The sequence below is a fragment of the Battus philenor genome, unplaced genomic scaffold, assembly GCF_028537555.1.
Source record: "Battus philenor isolate CCGP_79_NKW_IND1 unplaced genomic scaffold, ilBatPhil1.0.hap1 SCAF_20, whole genome shotgun sequence".
Classification (NCBI taxonomy): Eukaryota; Metazoa; Arthropoda; class Insecta; order Lepidoptera; family Papilionidae; genus Battus; species Battus philenor.
The window spans coordinates 3,570,171-3,597,551 of record NW_027181683.1 but is presented as its reverse complement, the minus strand read 5'-3'; the positions used below and the strand labels follow the sequence as shown (position 1 = coordinate 3,597,551).

The following is a 27,381-nucleotide window of genomic DNA, read 5'->3' as shown; positions in this document are numbered from 1 at the left end:
TTTTCTGGAAAATACTAACAAAATTTAATAAATCTAAACAGATTTTTAAAGATATTCTATAAACTTCTTCTTAGTACCTAGAAATTAATTATTTTTATTGGTTTACATTTTCAGCTCATTTGCAATCCAAAGAGACATTTGAAGACGTAATTTAGAAAAAGTCTAATAAAAGTATTTTTTATTATCTGTACTTTAATAGTTATTATATATAAAAAATTAAAAAATTAGCTTTTGCTCATGGAAAATGTTAAGGCATATTGCATAATTGCTATTATGCACGGTTCAACAAAGGCAACATTTCTCTCAGACTGTCAAAAACAAGGCATAGATGCTTAATACACTATTTGTACTAAAATGTCAAATGTGATGTGTTTAAGGTACATTTTAATTAAACCACATCAACAGGAACATTTCGTTTATTATCATTTAACCATTGAAAATAATTTCGCCTTATTTTCATTACAAGCAAACATGATACATAATGAATAAAATTTAAAGTTATGCCTAAAGTGCGAAGTTTCTATAACTACGATTATTTCTTATTATAATCTTGTTTTCGTCAGGTTTATTTCTCTAAAATTGTATCCGTACTAATAAAAATTGTGTTAGTAGAAAGTTAGAATTTCATTAATTATAAATTGTATCATTATGAAACTATAAAATAACTTTCTATTTGTAATGTAAAATTACGACGAAGTTTCACTACGGGTTACAATTTAAATGTAAATTTCGTAAATGTTTTCGTTACATTTTGTCGACATTTCAGTATACACTTTGAAGTGAAGTGGTTAGTAGATTTTTACTATTATTCTTAATATTGTCTAATTCTATTAATCTGTTTGAAACTCTTCCATTGAGATTATTTATATTTTATTCGAGTCAGTAATAAATTTTCGTTAATTTTCTATGGCTATGCTATATTAGATCATGTGGACAGTGTTCATAACTAAACTTTTTCCAGTTAAACAATAAACATCTTCAGATAAGCCAAACATGGTTTGAGCTACATATACATGTATTCTATTGGTATATTACTGTGTCATTTGTTACATATCTTCTTTAATTGTAATCCATATCAAGTTAGTTGAAAAAGTCTGCTCTTGTCTGTAAAAATTATTTTCCTGTACTGAAAATCTTGCATGTTTGCAACATTATTAGGTTTGTGATTAAAGCGAACCTTTAAGGGTGACTAGAATAAATAAAACATTCATACATATGCTGTGTAGTGACAAGAGAGCTTTCTTCTGCAGTATACCAATAGGTTGGCATAAAACATTAAAAGTTATTTGATTTCAATGTTTTTATGATTTTTATAAATATTTTTACATAGTTTTTTTTTTCATTTTGGTGTAACTTTTTTAAAGCAAAGATTTCAAATTGATATAATATTGGGATATATTTTACAATAAGTTAAATTTAATTATAAATTACAATGTTTGATTTATACATATATATAGAGAAAAGACAAAGAGAAACCAATTAAAATAAGTTATATTTGGTATGTGACAAAGTTTTATTACTAAGATTACATTATAGATTTTATAATACAAATAAATAAATTTCAGATAAATCATGGAGAAAGCAGGTAACACCTCTTCACTGCGTAGCATGGCTCCACATTGGAGCCTTGCTGGTGATAAGCAGCTTCTAAATGTATTACAGAATATACACCAGGTATCAGCTTTTTTTTAAATAGTTTAAATTTCTTTTTCAAATATTTAATTAAATTGTGATTTAATAGATAAAGAACATTGATGGAGTCAGCAAGGTTAGAAGAGCTGCCCATTTCAGTGATCCCATTACCCATCACTTACTGAATACAGGACATTAACATCAGTAATATTGGACAGATCATGCAGAAAGCAGACAAAAAAAAGGAAATCTCTCCCTAGCATGAATAACAAAATCCTTGCACTACCAAAAACAAGTGATTTGATTGAATGTGGTACTTTCATACAGCACCTTCATAATGTAGGTACTATAGGTTTTCCCCTGCACAATATGCAGTTAGAGATGAAAACAGTTTTTGGGTGGTTCATCATCATTATTATCATTTCACAATTGAATATCTACTGTGGGTTGGTTTGAATAAGCATAGTTTATCATAAGGATACATTAATCTCATGGTAGGCAGAGGAGCTTATAAGGTAGGGGGGCGGTTTGCTGGTCTTAAGAAGAAATGGGCAACATTATGAAATAAACATATTTAATGTTTATTATTTTATAGATATCCATCAATTTAGTATTTAAATTAAATAAATATTTTTCTCTTAAAGTGGGGGTTAAGAATTTTGTTTCTCGTAAACGGGAACATAATCCATACAAGGTTGGGAACATGAACATACATAGCTTATTAACAAATTAAGAAAATAGTACTGAATATACCATTTTTACTTTCAGAAAATAATGACACATTGTCAGGAAACTAACTCAAAATTGGATGAAATGGCTTCTGCACTCGACAGCGCTACTATTGACTTGCAGAATGTCAATAACAGGTAAATGTGGTTGTATTTTTATAATTGCTACTGAAAAACGAAAAAAAAATATTGGACAATATCTTCTCAGTCATTGGCTACGTACTGCTGAACATAGGCACTCATCATAGATTTCCAATGAGATCAATTAGATGCAGCCTATATCTAGCCTTTGAAAACTTTTTTTGTTTAAGTTAAAACAATATTAACTTAATAGGATAATGATATTGTATATAAATAAATAAATTAATAGGAGGTACCTTAATTTTTCATTAAAATGATCATATTTAAGTTCTCGATGACAGAAGTAACTTTTTAATCAATATGTTACACATAAAAAAATTCTTTCATTTAAAAAACGTTGTGAAAAATATTTTTATTTTTTACGTTTAATCTGAAAAGACAAATTAAAGAAACATCCATTTGGTGATAAGTAATATATAGCCGAGCTAACACTGAGTTTTGATTAAATAAATCTTATACAGAAATACATATACTTGGGTTTTACGTTATATCTTAGTGTTGTAATGGGTGGAGCACACCTCTTGTTCAACCTTCGTCCATTAGGACCGAAAGATTCTCTAACGGTAGCCATAAGCCGGTAGATGCAGCGTGAGTAGACCCTCCTATTGAGGTAGATTGACTAGATAGTTGAGGTGTTGAATGCGGGCTGCGCAAGACCAATCATCATGATGATTGTGAAGCCTATGACGTCATCACCCCTTTGAAAATTTTACGTCTATAACCAATCACCCTGTATAGATCACTCACTAATTTAAAATGAATATAACAAACAAATACTCAGATGCCCTGTATAAACTACAGGTTCATGGCTCTAAGCAATAGTCAGTTTATTGAAAGCCGGGTCTATGATGATGAACTGGTGACTGCTGTTGAAGAAACACCTACAAAGGTATTTTTTTCTATTTTTTCTTAAATATCTAATGATTTATATTAAATGATATACATAATTATATTAATAATAGTAATCTAGTATTTAAAAATAAGGTGGTTAGTTTTAAGCTTTCTTAATAAATACATATTAAAAGAAATAATAAGAACTTACTCAAACATAGTATTGTTTTTGCATTTAAAAATATATCAATATCGTATGTTTTTATTTGATTTTCAGCCAAAATCAGTTACTGCTATCAAGAAAACTGATCCAGAGGCTGAACTTGAAAAGATGAAAGAGGGAATAAAAACTCTTGAGTCCATGCATGAATGTGTCAGGATACTTGAGAGTGATAGTGAATCTGATTCGGGTGATGATGAGGGCAGGTATGTAAAGATATCTAGTAACGTTATAACACTTAATAACCTGCTTAAATATTTTCCAGCGAAGACGAGTATACTCGACATAAATAGAGTAAAATGTTTCTGCCTATAAAAGTAGGCAATTATGTTTGTTAACAAATAAAATTTATTTCATTGATAAAAAATATCACATAAAGATAACATTAAGACATAATAGGAATGAAAACCGAAGCAAAGAAAGCCAACTGAATTTCAAAATACCCGAGTTACAAAACTAAAAATTTTAATTAAGGGTAATGATAGTTTTTAAAGCAAGGTGCAGCAGATAATGCTACCGTGTATATTGTGCACCAATATCTGGATTCTCTTCTAATATTATTTTACGAACAGTTTGAACATCTGCATGTAGGATTTTATCTTGCTTTTGTACATGGTACTAACTCAGGAAAACGCTTTCAAAGTAATCGTAAAAGTGTAATTGAAGCTGGACGACCAAGTTGAGGAGTATTTGATGAAGTAATAAAATACAATATCAGGCGATAAATATTGCACATCGTCCTTTAGAAAGAGACAATCGGCTAATTTCGGCTTCGTAGAGCATTATCTCTGTCCCACACTACCTATTCCACACTACCTTTTGTCAGTCGTGCAACAGAGGTACTCTGCTTACTATTACTTTTCCTGTCAATAAAATCCACAAGGCTTGTATAACTTTCGTTCTTTTAACTACTGCATTGAATGGGAAATGCGTATGTAGTGCTTCTTTATTTGAAAAAATTGTTTTGTACAAGTACTTCCCCAGACTTTGTTATTTCTCCTTAATACAAACTATTATGTATTAAAATAAATAAGGTTGTCAGATTAATGAATATTCTCAAAAATTACAGCTGATTTGTTTAGTAATAATACAAATGCAATATTTTTGATCTTCTCAACGAATTTACTTGACATTATGCGAATAATTTTCGTTCCGCTCTGTTGAGTATACTCGATATATACAGTTGAAGGATTAAGCATGACACAAAACATACAAAAATATTCTCAATAACATAATTGTCAATGAGGTAGATATTATGTAAACGAAAATTTTAATTTTATTCACAGGATGATTCTTAAACCGTTGGACCTGTATGCCCATCGGCCATTACCTTACATCATAGGGTCCCAAGGGTGGAAGACTAAATGGCATGCTGGTAAGTCCACTATATATCTTTAGAAGCTTATCCATAGTTAAACAAACTGGTAGGTTTCTCATAACATTCCAATGCTTGTGTAATGCCCTGATATGCCAAATATAATGTACTTTTATTTGCCTCCCATTCATTTATAAATTAATCGAAATTTTCTAAGCCTTTTCTGACATGTTTTAATGGTAAGAAAGTAAAAAAATAACACAATACATATGGCAACACTGACATTGCAAGAAGTACAATTTTTTTTACATGCTGTTTGTTTTTTAAACATTTGTTTTTAAAACCTGGATATTTAAATTTATTTTGTTATTATTATTTATTTCCTTTAAATTTTATAATAACCTTTTGATTGCAGGCTTGATTGCCGAAGACAGTGACAGCGATAGCTCTACGACAAAACCAGGAGAAGATTTATTAGAGCAGTATTCGGAGTCGGAATCTGAGCTAACTGACACACAGACAGATAGATTGCATCCCCCACAACGAACAGTAAGTTTTAATTATACAAGTAAAAATTTAGAATAGTTATGTATTTAATGGAATCAGGCGTTACCTTGCGGAAGTCCATCCTAAGTAAGAAAAGGACCAATATTTAACCGCTTCCGCACATGCAGTGATAGTCGTGCAACAAATGCACCGCCCGCCAGCCCGCAGATAAATGCGTATATCTATACGTATATATCATTTCTTACAAAGGTGAATAACAGATGAAAGTGTAGCCCTGTGATCAGAAAAACGGCAGCTTATTATTCTCAAAATCACATCCGTAATGTCTTTATTAAAATGTTATACACATTTCCCTAAGCTCCTTATTTTACTCCTCTATTCGTTCTGTCTTGACTTGAAAATATTAATATGTATGTATACAGGGATGTGCCATTATTTAAATGCTGAATGCCAATAAGGTAAGTTGCAACTAACACCAGAATATTATTTTAAAAGTATGTCATTTATTATTAAAATTATTGATATTTAAAAACTAAATTATTTTTATACACTCTGTGATGTACTTTTTATTACTGTGACTAAAAATCTTCACCTTTTTTTTCTTATCAAGTAAGATGATAGACTCGATAGTGAAAAAATAACGTAAGTCAAAGATAACATAATATAGATGCTCAAACTTAACTGGTAGCTCCATGTTATTATTACATCCAACTTTAAATAATTTATTAATACGCTATAAAGATTTTGTTTACTTAATTTCTGGGAGTTAGTGACACCTGTCACACGATTTTGTCTTATTGTTTGTTTATGGGAGACGCATTGTATGTAACTTGTGATTATACTGCAATATGTTTCAATATTTTATTTTTTCTATTTCAACATTACTGAACAATAAGTTCTGCCAGCACAATGTCTGCACTGACATAGTGATATAATAAATAACTATCAATTTTAAAATATATAGCATATTATTTATTGTTTCTGAAAGAATAAACAATACACAAACAAATATTTATATCACAGCTAATAACCTATGTGTTCTCCTCTTTAAACTTTTATACTTATACCTATTTAATATATCTTATAAGTTCCAAAAACCATTATCATTTTAAAACCATTGCCAGTTGTTTTAGTCTTTAAAGATATACAATTAAAATGGTTTTAAATTTTTTCCTTCAGATTTCTTCGAGTAGTTCAATGGTGGATTCTGAACCCAGTGCCCCACCTGCACCGGTTAGTCAAGCCCACATTGCAGCTGAATTGGCGAGGAAATTAGGCGGAAACATACTCGAAGTAAACTATTTATTATTTAATTTTATTGCACTTATACTTACCAGTGTAAGCTATTTTTTCACAGTTTAAATACAGGCTCCATACTAAAACCGAGAGATAATTGGATTCATGGAATCCTTTAAATTTTTAATTTTAAGACTGCTGGTTTCCTGATTATGTTTTTTTTTACTGACTGATTAAATATCAAATTTATCCGGCTGGTTTCCAAAAACCAATCAGTATTAACAAAACAGCATCTCAAAGAATTAGTGAGAAGTATTGTCACCAATTATTCAGCAAATTTTAATGAATTATTAAAAGAATTTTAATATAAAATAATTAATCTAATAAACTTGATATTTATATTCAAAACGGATATTGTGCGCTTTTATTTGGATATTCCGAAAATATTTTAAAAACGTACTTTACTATAATTTGGTTATTATATAATACATGCTTACTGTATAATGCATGCAAATAAGTTACACACACCTGTTTTATACCGCGTGACCAATGAATCTCTCATAATAATTTACAGGGTACCAGTTTGATTGCAGTTTCTAACAGATTAAGTTCTGAATTCTCACAATTGATTAATTTAAATTTACCCAAGTCGACAATTATTAACAATATTAACAATATTACATTTCAGATCCCGATAAGAACGCCGGAACCAGAATTAACTAAACCTTCGACTGCCCCAACTAAAGTTTACAAACCACAAAATCCAGCAACATGTAAGTAACTTCACATTTTCTACACTAATTGGTTATTTTATAAAAAAGATACTATTTACCAGTTTCATCTATCGGCGCACATGAAAGTTTAGTTTATCCTCTCACTAGCATAAAAAAGTAAACCATTAAGTAAATATGCTAACTCCCAAAATCCCATATCCGCATTTAATTTTTTTTTGTATATATGTAACTACATAAGTGTAGCGCAGTTATATCTTATATACCATATATATTACATGCAGTTATCTTTAAATTATTATTTCTCAAAACTCTCTTACCTTCATAACACATACATAGTTGACATATTAACTGGGAATTTATTAATCACATTTAACCTTTTCAGCTACAATATTCTTTGATGAGCCGCCGCCTCTAGACGAAACGTACCAATCAGACAAGGATAGTTTCAACGACGATGACGACGACGATATTTTTGCTGAATTACACAAGAAAAAACCATCCTTCGGTCCTAATAAAAATCCAAGTCGTTTAAACGAAGAATTGTTCGACTTCAAAAATTCTCATAGCGTCCCAGATGATATATTTGGTATTGAAAAAAGTGATTTGCATGAAACAAATGGTAATGAGCATGCAAATGTTGACAAAACAGAAGAAAATGAAAAGGTATTTAGAATTATTTTAGACATAGTATACATAGCATATGCTGGGGCCTTGAAGTTTAGGACAAGAGGCCACGAACCTGCTTCTTATAATTGGTGTTATCGGAAATCGATGGGGAGGCCAATGTCCAGCCGTGGACAAACTCCTGCTGAAATGAAAATGATGATACATTTACGATTTACAATATAGCTATATTAACCTAAATTTTATTGACTCTATCAAAGGAGTAACTTACAGTTTAAAAAGAATATTAATAAATGTATGTTATTTCAGAAACCCATTGGTGGAATCTCACTGTTTGGATCGAGTAAAGGTGCCAAGAGTATAGGTGAGGCAATCCTAAAACGAAATGAACGCAGAACTTATAGCTCAGATGAGGAAAGCGAAAAGGAAACATTTGAAAAGAATGCTGTGACGAAAGCAAAAATAAGTAATACTGATACAAAAGATAATTCATTAAAATCTATTCCAAACAGGATGAACAGTAGTAAAGAAAATTCCATAAGTCAAATGGACAAATCTGTGATAAAAAAGAATGTACACGCAAACCCTGAAAAGGATATATTGCAACAATTATTTACGAAAAATAAAACATCTAATAATCGAAATGAAAACAAAAAACTAGAATCAACTTCGAGAAACAATGTGATAGATCTTTTCAATGATAATATTTTCGATGATCTTGAAGACATCTTTACAGACGATACTAAGAAAAAAACTACAAAAGATTCTGGCAAAAGTGCCAAATCGATATTTGATGACGATGACGATGAATTATTTGCTGATATCGCAATCACCAATGCAAACAAAACTAGTTCTAAAGACACCAAAACTAAAGGATTGTTTGATAGCGATAATGATGATGATTTATTTTCTGTCGTAGCGAAGATATCATCAGACAATAATATAAACGCATCCAATAGTAAATCAGATGATAAATGTAGTCCGGAAACTATAGGAATTTTTAACAGTATAAACAAGTTAAATATTTACGACGATAATAGCGATGAAGATACTCTTTTTAACCCTGAGACTAATAAAATTAAAAGTAAGGGTTATATTAATTTTATCGAGAAGAAAGATATCGAAGAACAAAGTCAAAATACAATTGTAAATGAGGAAATTGAATCAAGTAAAGATGATGATGACAATAATAATCAACTTGAAAGGGAGGGTATTGTTACTAATAAAGTGGATGCCGAATCAGCTAGCAATCGTGAAATAAATGAGTTAGCATTTAGAGAAAATGATGAAGAGAACTGTGATAAAATTACTGATACTTTTTCTAAAGTTAGTCATGAAAGTAAAAATAAAACGATGACAAATGAACTAAACTTTACTAAACATACAATAGAACAAAGTCCGGCTTTATTTGATGATGAAGATATTGATGATTTATTTACGAATTTACCAAAAAAAGAAGACGAAGTTAAAGACATTGGTGAAGATTTACATAATGAGAAAATAAAAGTAACTAATGAAACGATGAACACAGAAACTTTGGACAAAGAGTCTGCAATTGTTAATGCTAAAGATTTGAATAGAAGCAACACTAAAGTTAGTACTGAATCGTCTGTTAAAGAAATACTACCTCCAGGTTCATTAGAAATAATCGATGATGTTGTACTTCCTATCTCAATCGATGCTGAAAAGACAGAACAGAATCGAAAAAAGGAACCTCAAAGGATTGGAGATAAAATTAAAAGTGATACATTTGCCGATTATTTAATAAATTCGCCTTTACCAACAGTGCCTAATGAACAATCTACTCGTGAGTCTGATATTTTTGATGACATATTTGATGATGAACCACCGGAATTTGAAAAGCCAAAGGAACCAAAAAAAAGTAAAAACGTCAACGCACTTTTTGATGACGATTCAGACGACGAAGCTTTATTCTTCAAAAAAGATGGTGTGATATCAGATGAAAAACCTGATCTGAGTCCTACTGCTAAGGAAGATAACTTGTTTAGAATATTTAGTGATGAACCTCCGGCTATTGACGTGGACTTTATGCAAAAACCTCCAAAAAGTCAAATTATCAAACCAGTGAGACACAAAGATTTAAATGAACCTACCTCTAAAATTGATGATGAAGATAGAGGCAGCATATCACGTGAGGAACAAATATTTAACGTTGAAGTTGTAAATAATTCAGTTGAAGAACCTACCTCAAAAATTGATGAGCATGCTGAAACAATTTCGTCATTTAGGGAACAGACGTCGAATGTTGAAGTTGTAGATAATTTCGCCAGCAGTGAAAATAAAAAACCTATTGGGAAATTAAAGGCGATTAATTTGAATATAAATGTTAATACATTATTACCTGGTTTTTCTCCCAAGAAATCAAAAGTAGCAGATGTGACCGATGGTCAGATAATATCTGTACAAGAGAAAGCAAAACCTAATATTGAAGATAATGAATCTAAATTAGTGAAAACAGATAGTTTAGAAGGTGAAGTAGATTCAGAGTTACTTGATAATAAGTTTTCAAAGGAAAGAGCTAAAATTCAAGTAAAAAGACGTCCTTCAACTAGACGAGCTAGAAGGGAAGCTGTTAAGAAATCCGGGATAATTTTTGATAGTACTGATTCAACTGATAATTCTAATTCGATAGATGATCAAAATAGTGGGGCGGCTTTTAGAACTGAGGAAGTTAAAGAAGAAAAAAACATTAAATCAAAAGTTGTATACATATTAAATGATGAAGATATATTTACCAATGTAGACACAAATAATACTATGAAAATAGATCCAAAAGTACAAACAGTTAATGATACAAACATTTTGCAAAACGATGATGGTGTACCAGAATTTGATGAAGATAATGATATCTTTAAGAAAATTAAAGTGGCAAAAGTGGAAAACAATCAAAGTAATGACCTAACCATAGTTCCTGATAAAGACTCTCAACAATACAAAACAGTTAAAGATGATAATGTTTCAATCAAAGCTGATACAAGTTTGAAGCATAAAAAGGCGTCTGTTTTTGATGATATGAGTGATGAAGAAGCAGAGTTATTTCAGAGTAAAAAAACAGTGACTACAAATACTAAATCCATATTTGGATCTGATAGTGATGAAGAGCTATTTGCAAACAGTAACAAAAAATCTGCGAAAAAGAAAGATACTCCGAGTGCGAGAGATTATAAAGCTGAAACAAGAAAATCTCTTTTTGATGATGATAGCGATAATGATCTGTTTGGAAGGACTTCAAATAGTTCAGGTAAATAATTTTTATTCTGTTTTTTAAAATGAGGTTTAAAGCTTGGTAGCTATAATCCATAATATGTCTAAGCATATTAGACAGACGTATACAACAAGAGGCTTAAAATATATATGTATGTACAAAAACCTTTTTTTTACCTGGCTTACACTGCTACCCAAATGGCATTTGCAGTTTCTGCAGGTTCAAAAGAACAGTGGATACTTAGTGTAAAATTTCTTTAAAGTTAACTTGAGTGCCCGCTATAAAGGCGATTTGGCAGACGCCCCATGGCTTGAGTATACTCAAAGACCCCTCGGAGGCATCTCGGCTTGACCTGTCATGCACTGATAACCAACTCATGGCTGGGCGCTCATAGGGGCCAAATCTTGTATTTTTCGGTTGACATTACCTAGCTTTTAACTCACATATGTTTACAATATTACTGTTACTGACTGAAAATAACACCACATGTATGTGTAAACAGGAGTACTGAGATAATTACTAAACTAAGGAGACATCATCTTAAACAGTAAGATGGTATATGGAGATTGTCTAAAATATTTATGCTTAAATAATATTATAAAGCACAGATCATATGACTGCAAATAATTATTTATTTGCATAAAAAAATCATGTTTGTTTCAGAAAACAAAAACCTTTATTCAAAACCAAAACAAGTTAAAACTGTTCTTACACAAGAAGTTGTTGAGGACCCATTGTCATTACTTACCGATGATGACTGATATTTAAAACTATATAAGTGCAAATCTATTATTATGGTTACATGAATCAAATGAGGAATCAAGAAAAAGAGTATGAACTATTTCTCTTATGCTACCTGAATGCAGAACACTTGTATAAATGCCAATGTAACTTAATAATCAAAACGTGGAATAATTTTGTTATATCGTGGACATTTAAATATTTTTAAGGTAAAACGCATCTGTAATATTTATAAGTGCAATTGATTGAAAATTAATCATTCCATTATAACATTGAGATTTATAAATATATTTTATATGAAACATATTTTATTGTAAATATCTGTATTACATTTAATGATAACTGAACAGTTGTAAGGGAAAATTGGCTTTAATATTAAATTTTGTATTGTTACAATGTTATTATCTTCTTTATAAATATGATGTTTTTTATGTTTTTTGCTAGCAAACCTTACTAAATTATATAAAATAAATAAGATCTCATCTTTTTGTTGCTTTTTGTAATTTTAACTGCATAAAAAACTTAATGTATTTAATTGTATGTATTTTTCATAGACTTACATAAAGGAGTTCAAATTCTACAAACCGCAGCATTACTTTTAAAAATTCTCTTAAATAAGTCTTAATATATGAATAAAATGAGGAATGTTGTAATATGTATGATAACTAATATGTCAATACTGCGGGCAGAATTATACACAACTCAGAGTACAATAATCGACAATAAACAAGTGTTATACATCAAAATTCGTAAGCTATATGCGTTGGTCTAATTTAGCGTTACTTTAAACATTAATTACGGCCGCCCATGATTTTTTTAAATTTTTAATCAATGCATTCTCAATATTAACCTTGGATTGTCAAACAAATTGATATGTAATAAAAGGAACAATAATATAATCACTAATAATAGGTGAAATTGCATCAGAAATCTAAACCAGTTGACAATTTTTAAGTGAAAATCATCTCCTTAATTTTCAAAAATCAATTGGTGGTAAAATGACTTTCTCAGTGAATAATGACCGAATTCAGGATAAGGAAGCATCCTAAGATTCGACTGTTGTAATTTTGTTTGTAATGTTGAAAGCATTTTGTATAATAAATGTATCTAGTTATATCATGTTATCTCATTTTACATTGAATGGAATTATGTTACTTTTTTTAAACAAAGTTTTTTATAATAAGAACTTTTTGGATTTTCGAATATGTTAAAAATGTTATCATAGTTTAGTATAGTCAATAAACATAAGAATGTGATTCCTCTTTATCAAAGTGCCTCTGTATAAAAAGCTGATTGTAAAATATGTAATATGTTGAATTTTAAATAAATGTTGCTTAATGCATTGGTTGTTTTATTGTCTTTCGAGTATTTATATTTGTATCTTGTTAACTATAACAAAAATTCACAGTCACAGTTTTTGTAGCCATGGCTGTACGTACAAAAATTCGGATTGCTACATATACTTGAGTTATAATTATTTGGATCATTATATAAAAATAAACAATTATTGCTCAATAAATACACTTGAATCACCTGATTAACACAAAGAAGAAAAAATTTGAATTTTTTGAATATATAATTAGTGTTGTGCATTAAAAATATTCACCATATTTAATTCATTTATTAATGCTTCCTCTTGGACTGGCTATTGGTGCACATCTTATTCCACCATTGTATAAAACAATTTTAACTTGACGTTGTCAATGCGGTTGTCAAAAGATTGTCAAACATATTGCGTACCCGATTTATTTTTTAAAAGACCCATATAACAGTTATAATACATTTGTATTAAAACTTTAGCAAGATGAAACCGAACAACAGAAAAGAGAAAAAGCAAAGAGTAAAAAAGAAACCTATTGTGAAAAATAAGAAGGAGCATGTACTTATTGTAGCCCAGGAGTTTAAATTCGCGAGGCTTCTTTCTGCAAATGAGAAAAAAACTCGTGATCGTGTATTAAAAGCATTAAAGAAATGGTTGCTGAATTGCTTTGAAAAAGGATATGGTATGTAAAAATTTGTTTACTATGTTCATTGCATCAAACATGTGCGTTTCGTTAACATAACCTCAACTTCACGTTTGTATTGAAATAAACATTCGGATTTAACATAAACTTTTTGAAAAAATAATACCAAAGTTTTATTATGCCTGTGGCCACAATTATTATGAGACCAAATATTATGCATAGCTCACAAATTACGCTTTAATAACTTAATAACGTCTGTGGGTCCCAGGTTTACCAAAAGCTATACTAGAATTCAAATTCTCACAAGAAGGGTTTAAATGTTAAGTCAGTTGATACAAATATGATAATCAATTCTTAACAAAAAGAAGGAAAAATACAGAAAAAATACCCATAAATCATATTTCTTTACTTCATGTTATCAAATATTATCACTGTTTTATTCTTACATTTATATTGCAGAGTTTAAAGAAGATGACTTCATTAGAGTGTGGAAAGGCCTTTTCTATGCTGTTTGGATGTCAGATAAGCCTTTAATACAGGTAAGTTAAGGCAGATGAAATTTTAATATGTTGGGGTATCTGGAAATTATGAAATATGTAACTGGTGGTTGAAGAACAACTTTAAAAAATAGTTTTGCACAAAAAGACTGGAGAAAACATCAGAGTTCTTTATTTAAAGGGTGATAACTGGATGTTAGACTGGGTTATTACGTCTCGAAGTTCTATAACATACCCAACTTTATGGATTTAAGGGTAATCTGCTGCACTTATGTTAACCCTTTGGCCTTCACAATATCTGCCAATTGAGCGAGCTATAGTAAACAATGGAATCGGTCGCGCGCCGTGCCATTCATCTGTTCAGCCATGTACCTGAACTGGTGCAAAACCTGGCGTTTCATGACATTCGTTTTTCAGAGCATTGGAAAAAATTGTGAAATAATAAACAATGTTTAGGTACAAATAGTAATTTTTAGACGTTTAGGGTGCAATTATAATCAATTAATCAGTTGACAAAAATAATATGCGGCTTCTTATGCACTGATACCTCACCACGAGCCTGACTCGTGGCTTTTGTTTATGGCACAAATTATTTACCACAAGTTAAACTTGTGGTCTCCGCATATGACACAAATTTTTCACCTTAAGTCAGACTCATGGTTATAGGCCAAAGGGTTAAGGCCTCTCACTGGCTTGCAAGTTGATTTTCTACTCTAGTGCTATCCTAAATTATTAATGCACAATTATGTGACGCACAATTTAATCTATGATACTAAACAAAACTATTCACATTACTTTATTAACAAGTTTTATAAAGAAAATAGCATTTTTCATTTTACATTTTTCAGTCATTGGATGTCAACTGTGGAACAGGTCTAACATGATTTCCAATAAAACCAGTAGGAGAGCTTGCCTTGTCCAGCATCTTCCCATAATCTTAACAAGATCATCTGTCTACCTTGATTGTGTTATGTTGCATATGTCAGTCTATGGCTGAAAATTGCTGTTTTGCTCGCAAATTACCATGTTGGTACTGGTGTAAAGAATGGTTGATAGAGCAAAATTTAAAATAATATGCTTGTATTGCAGGAAGAGTTATGTGAAAGTATTGCTGGGATATTAGATCTGTTCCCAAAAGACCAGATCAAGAGTGCAATGCTAATGACAAAGGCAGGTCTTAAAATGTTGGCTACAGAGTGGTATGGAATTGACCAACATAGGATGGACAAGTTTTTGATGGTGAGTTTTTAAGCTAGTCAAAAACTGTATAGGGCAAGATAATTATTAACTTAAAATAGATTGCCAGCACAGTGTGAGCCACTTCCACTGGTCTTATTTGAAATCTACAGAGAAGCCTAAGTCCTACGACAAGGACAATTTGATTTCTGCCAATACCTTCAAATATTATTTAGAATCACTATAAAAGAACTGTTTATTCCAAATATGGTGTAAGTAAAGAAAGATACAATACAAAATATAATTTCAATATACTTATTTTAAGGGTTCAGGGCATTTTATCTATCAGACTAGTTTACTACTGACACTACATTAAGATTGATTATGTATATTTGTGTATTTGTATGTCATTGAGTAATGATGTTACTTCAATTGTAATGTATTAGCAGGGTTAGTACATATTAATGGCATATGAAGTTAAATAAGACTATACTAGATAAAAAGAGTAACAGAGAAAAAGGGTTTCACTGATATTATATCAGAAATGAGGAAATCTGCAGAGCACCACCAATGTAGCTTGAAGAATTGCTTATGGCTTGAAGAAGTGGCAGTGGGCAGGGCCCATCGTTCGTTCAACCGATGGCCATTAGGGCTAAAAGGTCCTCGAGTGGCGATCACGAGCTGGTAGACACGACGTGGTAAGACACCCCACGAGATAGACCAACAACATACTTAAGGCCGCAGGAAATCTGGATGTGTGTATCATAGGACCAGCCACCATAGTAGAGGTCTATGTCTTGCAGTGGGCATCCATCAGCTAAAAAAGAAGAAGAAGATGATGAAAGATCAAGTCTGACAATATTATAACAACTCATTGGGTTCTTATGTATTCAGCTGGTACGAAGATACATGCGTGGCAGCTTCCGGTGTCTCTTGCGGTGCAACTGGAGCCTGGAGAGCTGTAATTTATACACTAAGATGTTGAGTTCTGCAGATGGTATGTTTTATCCTCATTACAATTATAATTTCTGTTTATGCTTAACAAACTTTTAATTTAATGTCGCAAAATTGAAACCATGAGTAAGCAGGTATCATAGAGATATTGAAATGTGAATACAGTGTGTCCCAATAATTATCTTGCTAAATTCAGGTGATAAGTAGGCAGTTGCCAACATCAGAAAACTATTTTCTACTGTAGAAACTATTGATTCAATTGATTTTTACTAATTGTCCCTATTGAAAATCTATGGAGAAGGCCAATGTTCAGTAGTACATATCCTACGGCTAAAATGATGATACTAGTCTGCAACTGTATTTTGCATTTTTGAGAATGGAGCAGATAAAAATCATAAGATATATATCATGCCTGAGTATTCATACTAAATATGCTGAACATTTTCTCTTTCTTTTTCAATTAGTTTAGTGTGTCCTGGGTAATAAGCATTGTAATTACTCTATTTGCCTTTCTTATATTATTTGTTGGACAGAGTTAATACCAGAAAACGCGAAACTTTCATTGGATAATGATAGAGCTAAAGATGTGTTTATATGTGTCGTTAATTGTGCAGTGCTGACTTATTTCATTGCTTGTATTTGCTCTACAACTTGTGTGTTTTTGACAAATTTGTTTTAAAAAAATATTTTGTATTGTGTAATTTAATATGTGATTTGTGTGTTTTATACATTGACTTCTATTTAATCTCTCACTTGCTGTTTCTGAGCAATAATGACAATTATACAAAAACAAAGCAACAACGAAATTAAAACAATGTCTTTGGTTAACCAGAAGACATGTTAAAATTGTAACACTTTTAAAAAGTTTTATGTAATAGATGATGCCCGCTATGTATCTGTCCCTTTCGTGTGCTGTATATTTTTGGTTTCCTTATCATATCGTAAGGTAAACTTACAAGCAAAATATAAACATGTTATATTAAATATAACAGATATTATATATTGTTTTCTATGCTTATCAATCAAATATTCCAAAATTACAGGTATATTGGCACTTAAAACACCTTCATATGCAAGGAACGCCTTGTCTATGATTCTACACTTCATAGACTGCTTCCTAGAAGAATTAGCTAAGGTGAGTATTTCCGTTAATTTTAAATTTGTGTTCACTTAACTTAAATCAAACTTTAGGATACAGTTATCTCTCATAACTACCATAGCAAACCATTAAATAAAAACTAGAGTAGGATTTTTACAGTAATTAGGCTATGGGAGTCTGAAGTAATACTTAATTTTGGAAAAAGGCATCTTGGCTAGAAAAAAATGTAAATTTATTGACTTACAATTAATTAACTTACTCCTACCTTTGACAAGGGTTCTTACCTATAGCTTTACTATTTAAAAATAACAATAGATTATTTCATATTGTTACAAAGCACGAGTTACAGAACCCTCTTAATAATATACACGGAATCCTAGGATCAAGAAGTGCCGTAAATACGCGTGACCTTGAAGTTATTTATGGATTTTTGTGTACGGTGCCTCGGAAATTCTAGTAGAGTACTATCGCATACTTGCTAGAACCTTATCCGTAGTATAAAAAGGTGTACTGCTCATGTCGAGAGTGCAGTCTTGTTTTTCGAGTTATAAGATTAAAATCTACGATCATTGATACTAAGTGACCATTTGGACGGTGATTTCTTGAGCGATTTGGAAGCGAAGTTTGGACTAAGCGAAAGCATACTTTGTGTTAAAGTAGGGTGACTATTTGATTTGTAAATATAGGAGTTCTTGTGAACCAGTGGTGTTTCATTACGAGTCGGAATCCACAGTACGTAACAATATATTTGTATCTCAGAGGTGGCCCAACTGCGGCTCGCGGGCCAGATGCGGCTCTTTGAACGATTTTTTTTGGTTCCGATTTATTGTCTAAATATTTTAATATCGAAATTTATATAACCTATGTCAGCTCCTGGGAAATCGAAACAAATTACTAGCGTGAATAATAGTTATTATTATTTCACCATAAAATTAGCAAAATCCAAACACTGATCATAATTAACTAACCGGCATCTTAAATTTTATTAAGAGTGCTGTCATAAACGTGTGCCATTATATCTAATTTCGTTACACATATTTTGTACTTTTGTTTAAATCATTACAATGAATACGATTTTTGTAAAAATAAAACATTGTTTTGCATGCTTTAAATGCGTATTAAATTGCGGCTCGCGAAAAATTTCAAATTTCGGAAAATGGCTCGCACTACCAGGCCTTCCACCCTTGTTATGAATTATTAGATTTAATTTAATCATGTTGTAATTCTAGATCAGTAAAAGAATGTTTGTTGTTTGTATTACATTTTGAGTAGTCGAGTAGTGCCATTGGCAGGTCACTTTACATTTTAGTTAAATATTTTTTTATTTAGCCATCAGTTATAATAGGAATAGGTATCGAGTTCCAACCTTAGTTCACCTCTCAGAGGACCTAGCGTTTTACACTCAATATTGTGTGTGAAATAACTAAAGTATACAGCCGCACTAAAACTTCTATGGAGCTCTTCACTTAAGTTACTCTAAGGTCTAAGTTCAGTGTCTTGCCATATTAACCTCAACAGAGCTGTAAATATCAACATGCAAGTATTCATTTTTCTTTATTTTTTTTTAAACTGCTGTGTTGTCATATTTAATTATAAAATACTTTTGTGACTTAAGCAGTTGTAATATAGTTAGTACAAAAAATAGTTAATAGAAGCAATTACTTGTCCAACTATGAACGAACATATACGTTTTCGGATTCCACATTTCAGAATTTTATGTAACACTTACAAACAGGTAATGTACCTAATTTCTGAGAATCGTGACCCTTTTTAAAAAGTCAGTCTTCGGCGGTGTGTATTGCTTGGGCAACTGTTGTATAGAACTGGTTTCGCACCATGGCATGGAGCTTAAGTCTCGCGGTCGCCGACCCTATACATCACAATCTTAATACAATGTGTAAAAATTATTTTATTCCAGGTGTCAAAAGGTGAGATTCCAGATGAGAGTTTGGTTTGCCTGTTGCGACCGTACAGCACTCTGGTATGCGGGGGCGAAGCGCTAGCGCTATGCAAAGCGTCTCAGCAGTTGCTTATGGCACTTCTGAGGCAGAGCGAGCTTGGCTTACAATATGCTGAGGCTGAGCGCGCTTGGCAGAAAGTAAGTAGAATATAAGATCTTGTGGTAGCTCTCCATTTACTTAACGCAGTTTTATTCAGTTGTCTGTCTTAGTGACAGACCCAACTAAGGTCCTCTTGTGGGGTCCCTTGGGCTTAGTCCATCGAGCGTTCGCGGAAGCAATCTTAGAACTCGATTCATAATCTGAAAAAATAGTAGTATGTAGGCACAGTAGCCGAGGCTTCCCTCAGAGCTCTCGAGCTTTGCTACCGTAAAAGAGGTCTTAGGCTAGGCGCCATTTGCGTCCTGCTACCTCGACCCTGCGGAATCTGCAAATACTATTTAGGCAGCAATGAGTTCAGTCCCAAAAAATATATAAAGTAAAAACTTACAGTTGGCTTTAGGGGATGCAATATAACTATCTGTGTATCTTTTACCTCAGATTTAGACTCTGAAAACTGCAAATGCCATTTGAGCAATAGTAACAGTCGGAAGCTTGTCAGTATAGACGCTACAGAATCTGCAGAGACAGATAGTAAAAAACTAACTTAATTGATATCTTTTATTGAAGACAACACTTGCGACTAGGCTTGTAGAAAGATGTTATTTAGCATTGACACGCATGCCCCCTTAGATCTTAAACATAATTCAGCCTTCTCTGCTATAAGAGTGGTAATCTTTCGATATACAGCATGATTGGTCGTACATGTAAAAATTTTATAGCGAAATGTCTAGTTCATTTGTCGGCTAAAAGCTTTAAAGCCTGTACTTATATTATAATTCAAATCAACCAATATATAATTATCAATCTGAAATATGTTACATTAATTTATTTTTTGGACTGGAATGCGATGGGCCTATGACTTTTGGCAGTAAAAAGTTTAAATGTTAATATGTAGGAATTTGATTTATTCATTACGTTGTTTATTATTTTTGAAACCATTGATATGGTGTACCATATATTAATTGACAGCAAATGCGCTATGAATTCATATCTTTAAAGCTTTTACACTTGTAATTAATTACCTTAATTAGAAAAAAAACTAAAATATTTTAATATGTGTTTTTATGCAATATTTTTGTAATTAGACAAGAGGTCTAGTTTCAAAGAAAAGTCAACAATGTATTTTATGCCAATAATAAAAATCTTCTTTCCTTCTCTCATCTCATACGCATCCATACATACAAGTGGATATGTGTTTTATAGTTTTCAAAACGTTGTGCGTGATTTCGCAGATGGGGTGCCCCCCGGGAGGACCAGGCGCATTGGAGCTGGAAATTGAAAGTGACGATGAGGGTGAACAAAATGAGGCAAAAACTGATGTTAAATCAGAGAAGTATGTTATAAATATAAATTTATTTATTTATTTCAAGTAATTCATATAGATTTCTATTTATATTTTTCTTTGTAGTTACATATTAAGTTTGTTTTATATAGGGCAACCGTAATAGCGTAGGCATTCCTTATTTGCTTCTTTCTGCCTCAGTCAAGCACTATGGCCCTGCAACTCTTTTAAGGTCATCAGACCAATGTCTGCAATGTTTGTCACCTTTCCTTATTATGTTACCTCTAGATGTCATTTACATTTGTGACCGACCCATTAGTTTTCTACTTTCTGAAATGGACATCTTGTCTAATTTTAATTATCCAGCATGTTTCTTTCCATGAACCATTGACAAGTTCTGAGTTTATGAAAGCGTTTGTGGTAATGTTGGACTACATCTGTCGAGTTGCAGGACTAGAAAGTAACGGTGTTCCCACAGAAAAAATATGAAGGTAGGAGATGCAATAAGACTCCAAGTGAAATCAGCTTTTGCTGAAAGCTAATATGAGAAGTTCACCCACATATATATAAATTAATAAAAAATACTATGTATCTTTCATCTAACATACTACTACTGCAAGTTGACTCTAATTTGAACATTAGCTACGACGTAGTAGAATACATTGTAAATATCACAATACAGCATAGAACATGTTTCTAGACCCAAACAAACATAATAAAAGTTTCTGAAATCTTTATGGAAAACGAGTCTTTTAATACAAGCAATTTCTGGCTTAAAATGAGACTTCAAACTTTTAAACTGTTTGTGCTAAAATTTTATATACAATAATGAGAGTTTAAATAAGTATGTTTGATATTTCAGTGAGACGCCGCTGGACCCGCGCGCGGGTCACGTGGACGTGGTGCTGCCGCTGCTGCCGGTGCCAGCCGCGTTGCTGGCCGAGGACTTGCGCCAGCTGATGGTGTCCACAGCCTGCGCCTCTAAGGCCTACAGGCGCGCCAAGATCTGCGTGCAGCGGTATGTCTGCTATTTATTATGAGTAATATTAGCCTAATTATAAGTAATTAAAAAGGTATCAAAATCAAATTATTTGCTTTTGATAACTTTATGTTGCCTAGTTACAAATATTTTCTGGATGTATCTAAATGATGTGGTTCAATTACAAAAGAGTAGTATTACAGCCATGAAGAAAATCATCACATACAATTCGTTGCTGACATGCATTCGTAAAATTTTTCCTATCAAACTGATTCCTATAAAAGATTTTTATTTATATAACTTTATTAATATGCTGATTCCTTTGAGTCTCTTTCAAACCTAACGATTACGCTAATCAGGTGAAAATATTAATCATGAAACTTCTACTGTGCTGCTACTTGCTGCTAAGCCTTGAAATTGGTAGGAATATTCCATGATTTGCGGTTTTTCCTAAATTCTACCCGTAAGCGTGGTTTACGGGGCATTAATTTAGTTCACGATGCGGTCCGGGGACAGCTAGTTTATAATATTTCTTTTTAAAAACAATATTTACAATCAATTATAACTATGAGCCGTCTGTCTACACGGCGTCGATAGGCTCTCACTATATCGAGCGACGACAGCCGCTAGATGTGAGCTGCGCAAGACCGGTCGTCGACTCTTCGGGGAAGGCTTATGTTTATCGGCGGACATGATGATGACTACAGCACATGTAATGATGAATGTCTAATTCCAGCTTCGAGCAACTCAGCAAAAACGTATACCCGTTGGGCCTGAAGGAAAAGGATCTCGTCCCAGAACCCGAGGAGCCGTTGCCGAAGCCCGAGCAAAGCGCTAAACGGCTCAGGGCGCTGGAAAAACGACTTGTCGCTTCTGCTGATGAACTGGCATTGAGAGGTGATTAAAGCCCTTATGGAACTCGAAAAAAAACACTAGACGCTAATTTATTAAGAAGCTTTCAGTGATAGTTGTATCAGTTAATGCATTGACATCAAAGCTTTTCGCCAAGTATTTGCATGCCGTATTTTGATGCTTTATATTACATTTTTTATATATTTTGATTGGTAACAGGTGTAAAACTTTAGAGGGGGTGCATTTATTTTCAAGCTCATTTGTTTTCAAATAATGCACAGTACACCTTATAGAAAAATCAAGGGTTTCAAAAATAATAAATAACGTAATAATAGTATAGTAGGAAAGTGTTTACAAAATTTGTGTTACTATATATTAAAATTAATTGTTTATTATTTGTCTAGCTGACTTTGTATTGCATGAAGTTAAACTAGAAAATAAACTAGTGCAACATTTTTCATAGTGATTGTTTTAATCAAAATGATTCGAATTATGAGTACATTTTTTAAAGCTTTTTGCTGACAAATGAACTATATATTCACCTTTTAAAAGTGTATATACCTATAACTAATTACCATATAAGTGAATTTGTCAAATTATGTACTTAAAAATAGCATGTTTTGAATCAAATAGATCATTTTTATTTATTCACGGTAATCGTTTAATTTTTATTTAATGCATCGTTAAATATCTATTTTGTTTAATAAATTTAAATGTTGGTCTGTAAACCTATGTAATAAATAATTATTAGCTGTAGCAGATTTTGGTGAATTGTATATCATTTAGGATGTGTTTACCATACTTCATAAAAAAACTTATGTTTGTTGTTTAAAACGTATTAATTTTGGAACAGGTCTCAGTCGGAAACATCGTAAACGTTTGTTGGCCAAAACGCGCGCGGGATTGAGCATCGTCGATGATGTACCCAAACCGACGGAGGCACCGGCCGACTCCAAAGTAAGCCATTACTTTTCTAATTTTATATGCAACCCTATTATTTAACATTAGTGATGTCACTATTATTTCAGTTGTGAACGCCCTACACTGATTTCTAAAAGGAATTTTAAGATTTCTAACAGGACCGATTGGAAGTGGCCTGTATGTAACGTCTTCAAACGACCTTAACAGGTTCATAAGCTACGCTTGCCGTGGACTTCAACCCATAACCAGCCCTTGAGGCTCCGCGGCAATCTGTTCTACGAACAATGTAACCTTCCAACTGCCATTACAACTTGCCAATCAGCTCAGTTAAATTTGTTAATTTCGTTCGTCTATGGATCTCCTCATCCCTGAGTCGTTATCGTAGGGGAATCCCGAGCTTCTCCATGGCTTGTTATGCTACTGTGAATTTGCCTATGAGGCCCAGAGTGAAAGGATCACGTTTTATTGATGTATGTCATCACTGGCAACGTACATTTTTCGTAGACTTTCAATTTTAGGCACTTAGATACCCCATAACTATTATGATATCTAATAATTCCAGGTTGGTGAATGGCAAATTGAAGAAGAAAAAAATAACAAGAAAAAGAAAACCGAGGACACCTCCAACAAAGAGAACCAAGCAGCAAACAAGAAGAGGCCAAATAAGAAACGTAAACTAGACGAGCAAGCGAATAAAGTACAAAAGGCGAAGAAACACAAACCTGAAAATACTAAACAAGTTCCCGAACCCAAAACTAGACAAGACGTTGCCAAATTAAAAACTATCACAGAAAGTAAAATTAATGTAAATAAAGTTAACAACAAAATAACAGAAGAAAAAAAAGGTAAAGCAAACAACAAGAAACCTGTCGTCACTGCTAAAAATAAAGATGACCTGGTTAAAAAGGACAACAATGAAGTAAGTAATGCTAAGAAAAAACGTGACGTGCAAACAAGCGATGTCAAAGCGAAATCGAAACCAACAAAAGCTACTTTAGTTGTTAACAAGGTGAAACATCAAAATAGAATTTCGCTTCGGAGCGCGAACAAGGGACCGAGCCCCAAGTTGTCGCTAAACACTCCGAAAAAAGTGAAGTTTGTGTTGAAAAATAACGGCGCGCAAGGCCCCGTAGATTACTACAAAAGTGTAAGGCAGAGCCCTAACATTCCCTTTGACAGCAGCAAGCGCCCTTCTAAAACCAACCTCAAGCCGTCAATGCCGTCGCCCATAAATCCGTTCATCAAAAAGAAATTAAAACTCAAAAAACTCTAGACAATAGGTTCCTAATATTTATACCACCTATAAGAGAAAAAAACCTAACATCTCCTTTTAATGTTTAATTGGCCATAAAAATAAGATAAACATCATAGATGAGTAGATAAAATGTATTTTTTCATAACGCCCCCGTTTGTGCTCACCAGATGGCGCCATTTCCATTTTAGGCACTTATATTCTAGACCACATGTTCTCGTACTTTTTTTTCATAGACAACTCCCATAAGTTAGATGATTTCAGTGGACCCCCTGCGGCCACATTTCTACCGTATTCCAAAAACTGCAAAAATGTGAACATTAGATTTAAGTATGGAAATTGTGGCGTTTTGTAACTTTCAACTTACTAAATGTGGAATATGTAAGTTTTTACAACTAACAGTCGCCGAGCACCTTAAAATATTATCTTCATTACATATGGGCAACATTGCTCTAAACTAAAATAATTTATCTGATAAATTACTAAGCTAAAAGTTAAATCACTGTTGAAAATATTTATTTAATTTAAGTCAATTGTATTTCGATATCGCTCAAGTGTAATACAATATTGCTACAATAATATAACACTAGTGTTATTTTTGCAAAGCAAATATGTACCATGGACTATGGAATACCCCTTAATGAATTGAAATTAAAGGGTGCCATTAAAAATATCAAAGGAATTTGTTATTTGTAAAGGTGTATGTACGGTTAGAATTATAAATGAATGTTGTTTAGCTCAATTGTATTGATTTTGTCTTCAGAAAATAAATGTTTAATGCTATTTAAAATGTTTTATTGCTGAATTTGATAAAGCTTCATTACAATTAAACGTTTCTTTAGCTTGCAAAATATAACAGCAATTTGAATTATTCGAGTCTCGATTAGAATAACCTTAACATATAATCCTAAAATTATTTAATTTGTATGTTTATGAATACCTATTACTGATCTGTCTGTTCATCTTTTTGATGGCAGCTGCTACGACTACCATTATAGTCTAAAGTTCAATTCCAGAGAAGGTTCAAGTTTTAAATATATCTGCAGATTTAAACTGTACTATGTAGTTCAAATTTATCTGAAAATATTTTTTTGTATTTAATCAAATAGTACCAGGTTCAGCGTACCGATACATGTTTCAATTTAAAACTCGGTAGCAATTTGAAAAGATCCACGCAGCATTGTAATTGTATCAATTTCTATAAAAAATTAGCTCTACAGATGTTTTCTACGCAGATCAGCCATTTTGGATGATTTCGTCGCCTCCACCGAATAAACCCGTAATCGCAGAAATAAATTTTACAGGAGATACAAAAAACAGAAATTCTTTATTAAGTTTCATTATTTTGAACCTACAAGGGCAATTTATTTACCAAATCAATGCTATTTTTTGGTATCCGTGTATTTAACTTCTGTTGAGATGTTCTGGAAATTAGTTATTACGGAACAAAGATTTTATTGCAATTAAATTTATACGTTTTTGAGAGTAATGTCCTTTACGATTTTATTCGTACAAAATTTTATATTAACCGTCAGCAATAAGGTTGCAATACAATATTATTCATGTGTACATTTCTGCAAACTATTTCACCGCAATAGTTTTTTTCGAGTCACATTGGCTTAGTTTGTGCTCGATTTTTTAAAATAGAAGTTACCGTAAATGTATTTATAAAAAGTTCAAAAGTAGCCAGTAATATTTCTCCTGCGAATAACATGACAACACGACTGACAATGTCACACAGGTAGTGTGGGACAGAGATAATGCTATACGAAGCCGAAATCAGCCAATTCTCTCTTTCTAAAAGTCGATGTGCAATATTAATCGCCGGGTACTATAAAAATCACAAGCTATATAATAATACCTGTAGATGCCGAATTTGACAGAAAGGAAATAAGTCCACAACAGCATAATACGGATTTATTCGGTAGGGGCGACGGTTAATAGTCATTTGTGCACGTCGTGAGATGAATGCTCGCTATTTTTCTTATACACAGACAAGGTAAATTGTGTTTGTTGAAGTTGTATTTTCACCAAACATTTATGCATTTTCTGCTCCCGAGCCTGTGGCTGGGCGACCAAATTCGTCCGCCAGTTACCAGTTACTTCAATCATACGTTTATCACATATATACATGTTTTATCATCATTTTAGCATCACGTCTAAAAAACGCTGAATAAAAACGTCCCCCATAAGTCTATTTGGCTTGAGAACTCGAAACTATTGTTGAAATTTTTAGTTTTAAATAAATTGTTATTGTATGCAGTACAAAGATTGTATCGACGTAACAGCCTGTATTTGGGCCGCAAATAACCATTTTGTTATTAAGGCAATGAGATGATGGTGTTTTTAATTTCCGGGAGATTTGTACATAAATAAATAAATAATAAATAAAACGACCATTTATAACTGT

The 27,381-nt window shown here is 32.3% G+C and overlaps 2 protein-coding genes across 2 annotated transcripts; both read left to right on the top strand.

The window, feature by feature from the left end:
- The first annotated feature begins 573 nt into the window (after window positions 1-573).
- On the top strand, window positions 574-12,253 carry FAM21 (Family with sequence similarity 21). The gene is made up of 12 exons (XM_068766068.1): window positions 574-787; window positions 1,566-1,674; window positions 2,401-2,498; window positions 3,303-3,390; window positions 3,610-3,758; window positions 4,839-4,927; window positions 5,283-5,416; window positions 6,554-6,667; window positions 7,299-7,383; window positions 7,727-8,007; window positions 8,278-11,230; window positions 11,858-12,253. The coding sequence occupies exons 2-12, from the start codon at window positions 1,573-1,575 to the stop codon at window positions 11,953-11,955; spliced, it is 4,191 nt and encodes a 1,396-aa protein (XP_068622169.1). The 5' UTR covers window positions 574-787; window positions 1,566-1,572; the 3' UTR covers window positions 11,956-12,253.
- Window positions 12,254-13,625: 1,372 nt separating this feature from the next.
- On the top strand, window positions 13,626-25,729 carry LOC137922646 (ribosomal RNA processing protein 1 homolog). Its single transcript, XM_068765651.1, has 11 exons — window positions 13,626-13,938; window positions 14,359-14,438; window positions 15,486-15,635; window positions 16,467-16,569; window positions 17,570-17,661; window positions 19,544-19,723; window positions 20,918-21,018; window positions 21,830-21,985; window positions 22,683-22,843; window positions 23,652-23,755; window positions 24,282-25,729. Exons 1-11 carry the CDS (start codon window positions 13,740-13,742, stop codon window positions 24,990-24,992), a joined length of 2,037 nt encoding a protein of 678 aa, XP_068621752.1. The 5' UTR covers window positions 13,626-13,739; the 3' UTR covers window positions 24,993-25,729.
- The last annotated feature ends 1,652 nt before the right edge of the window (window positions 25,730-27,381 follow it).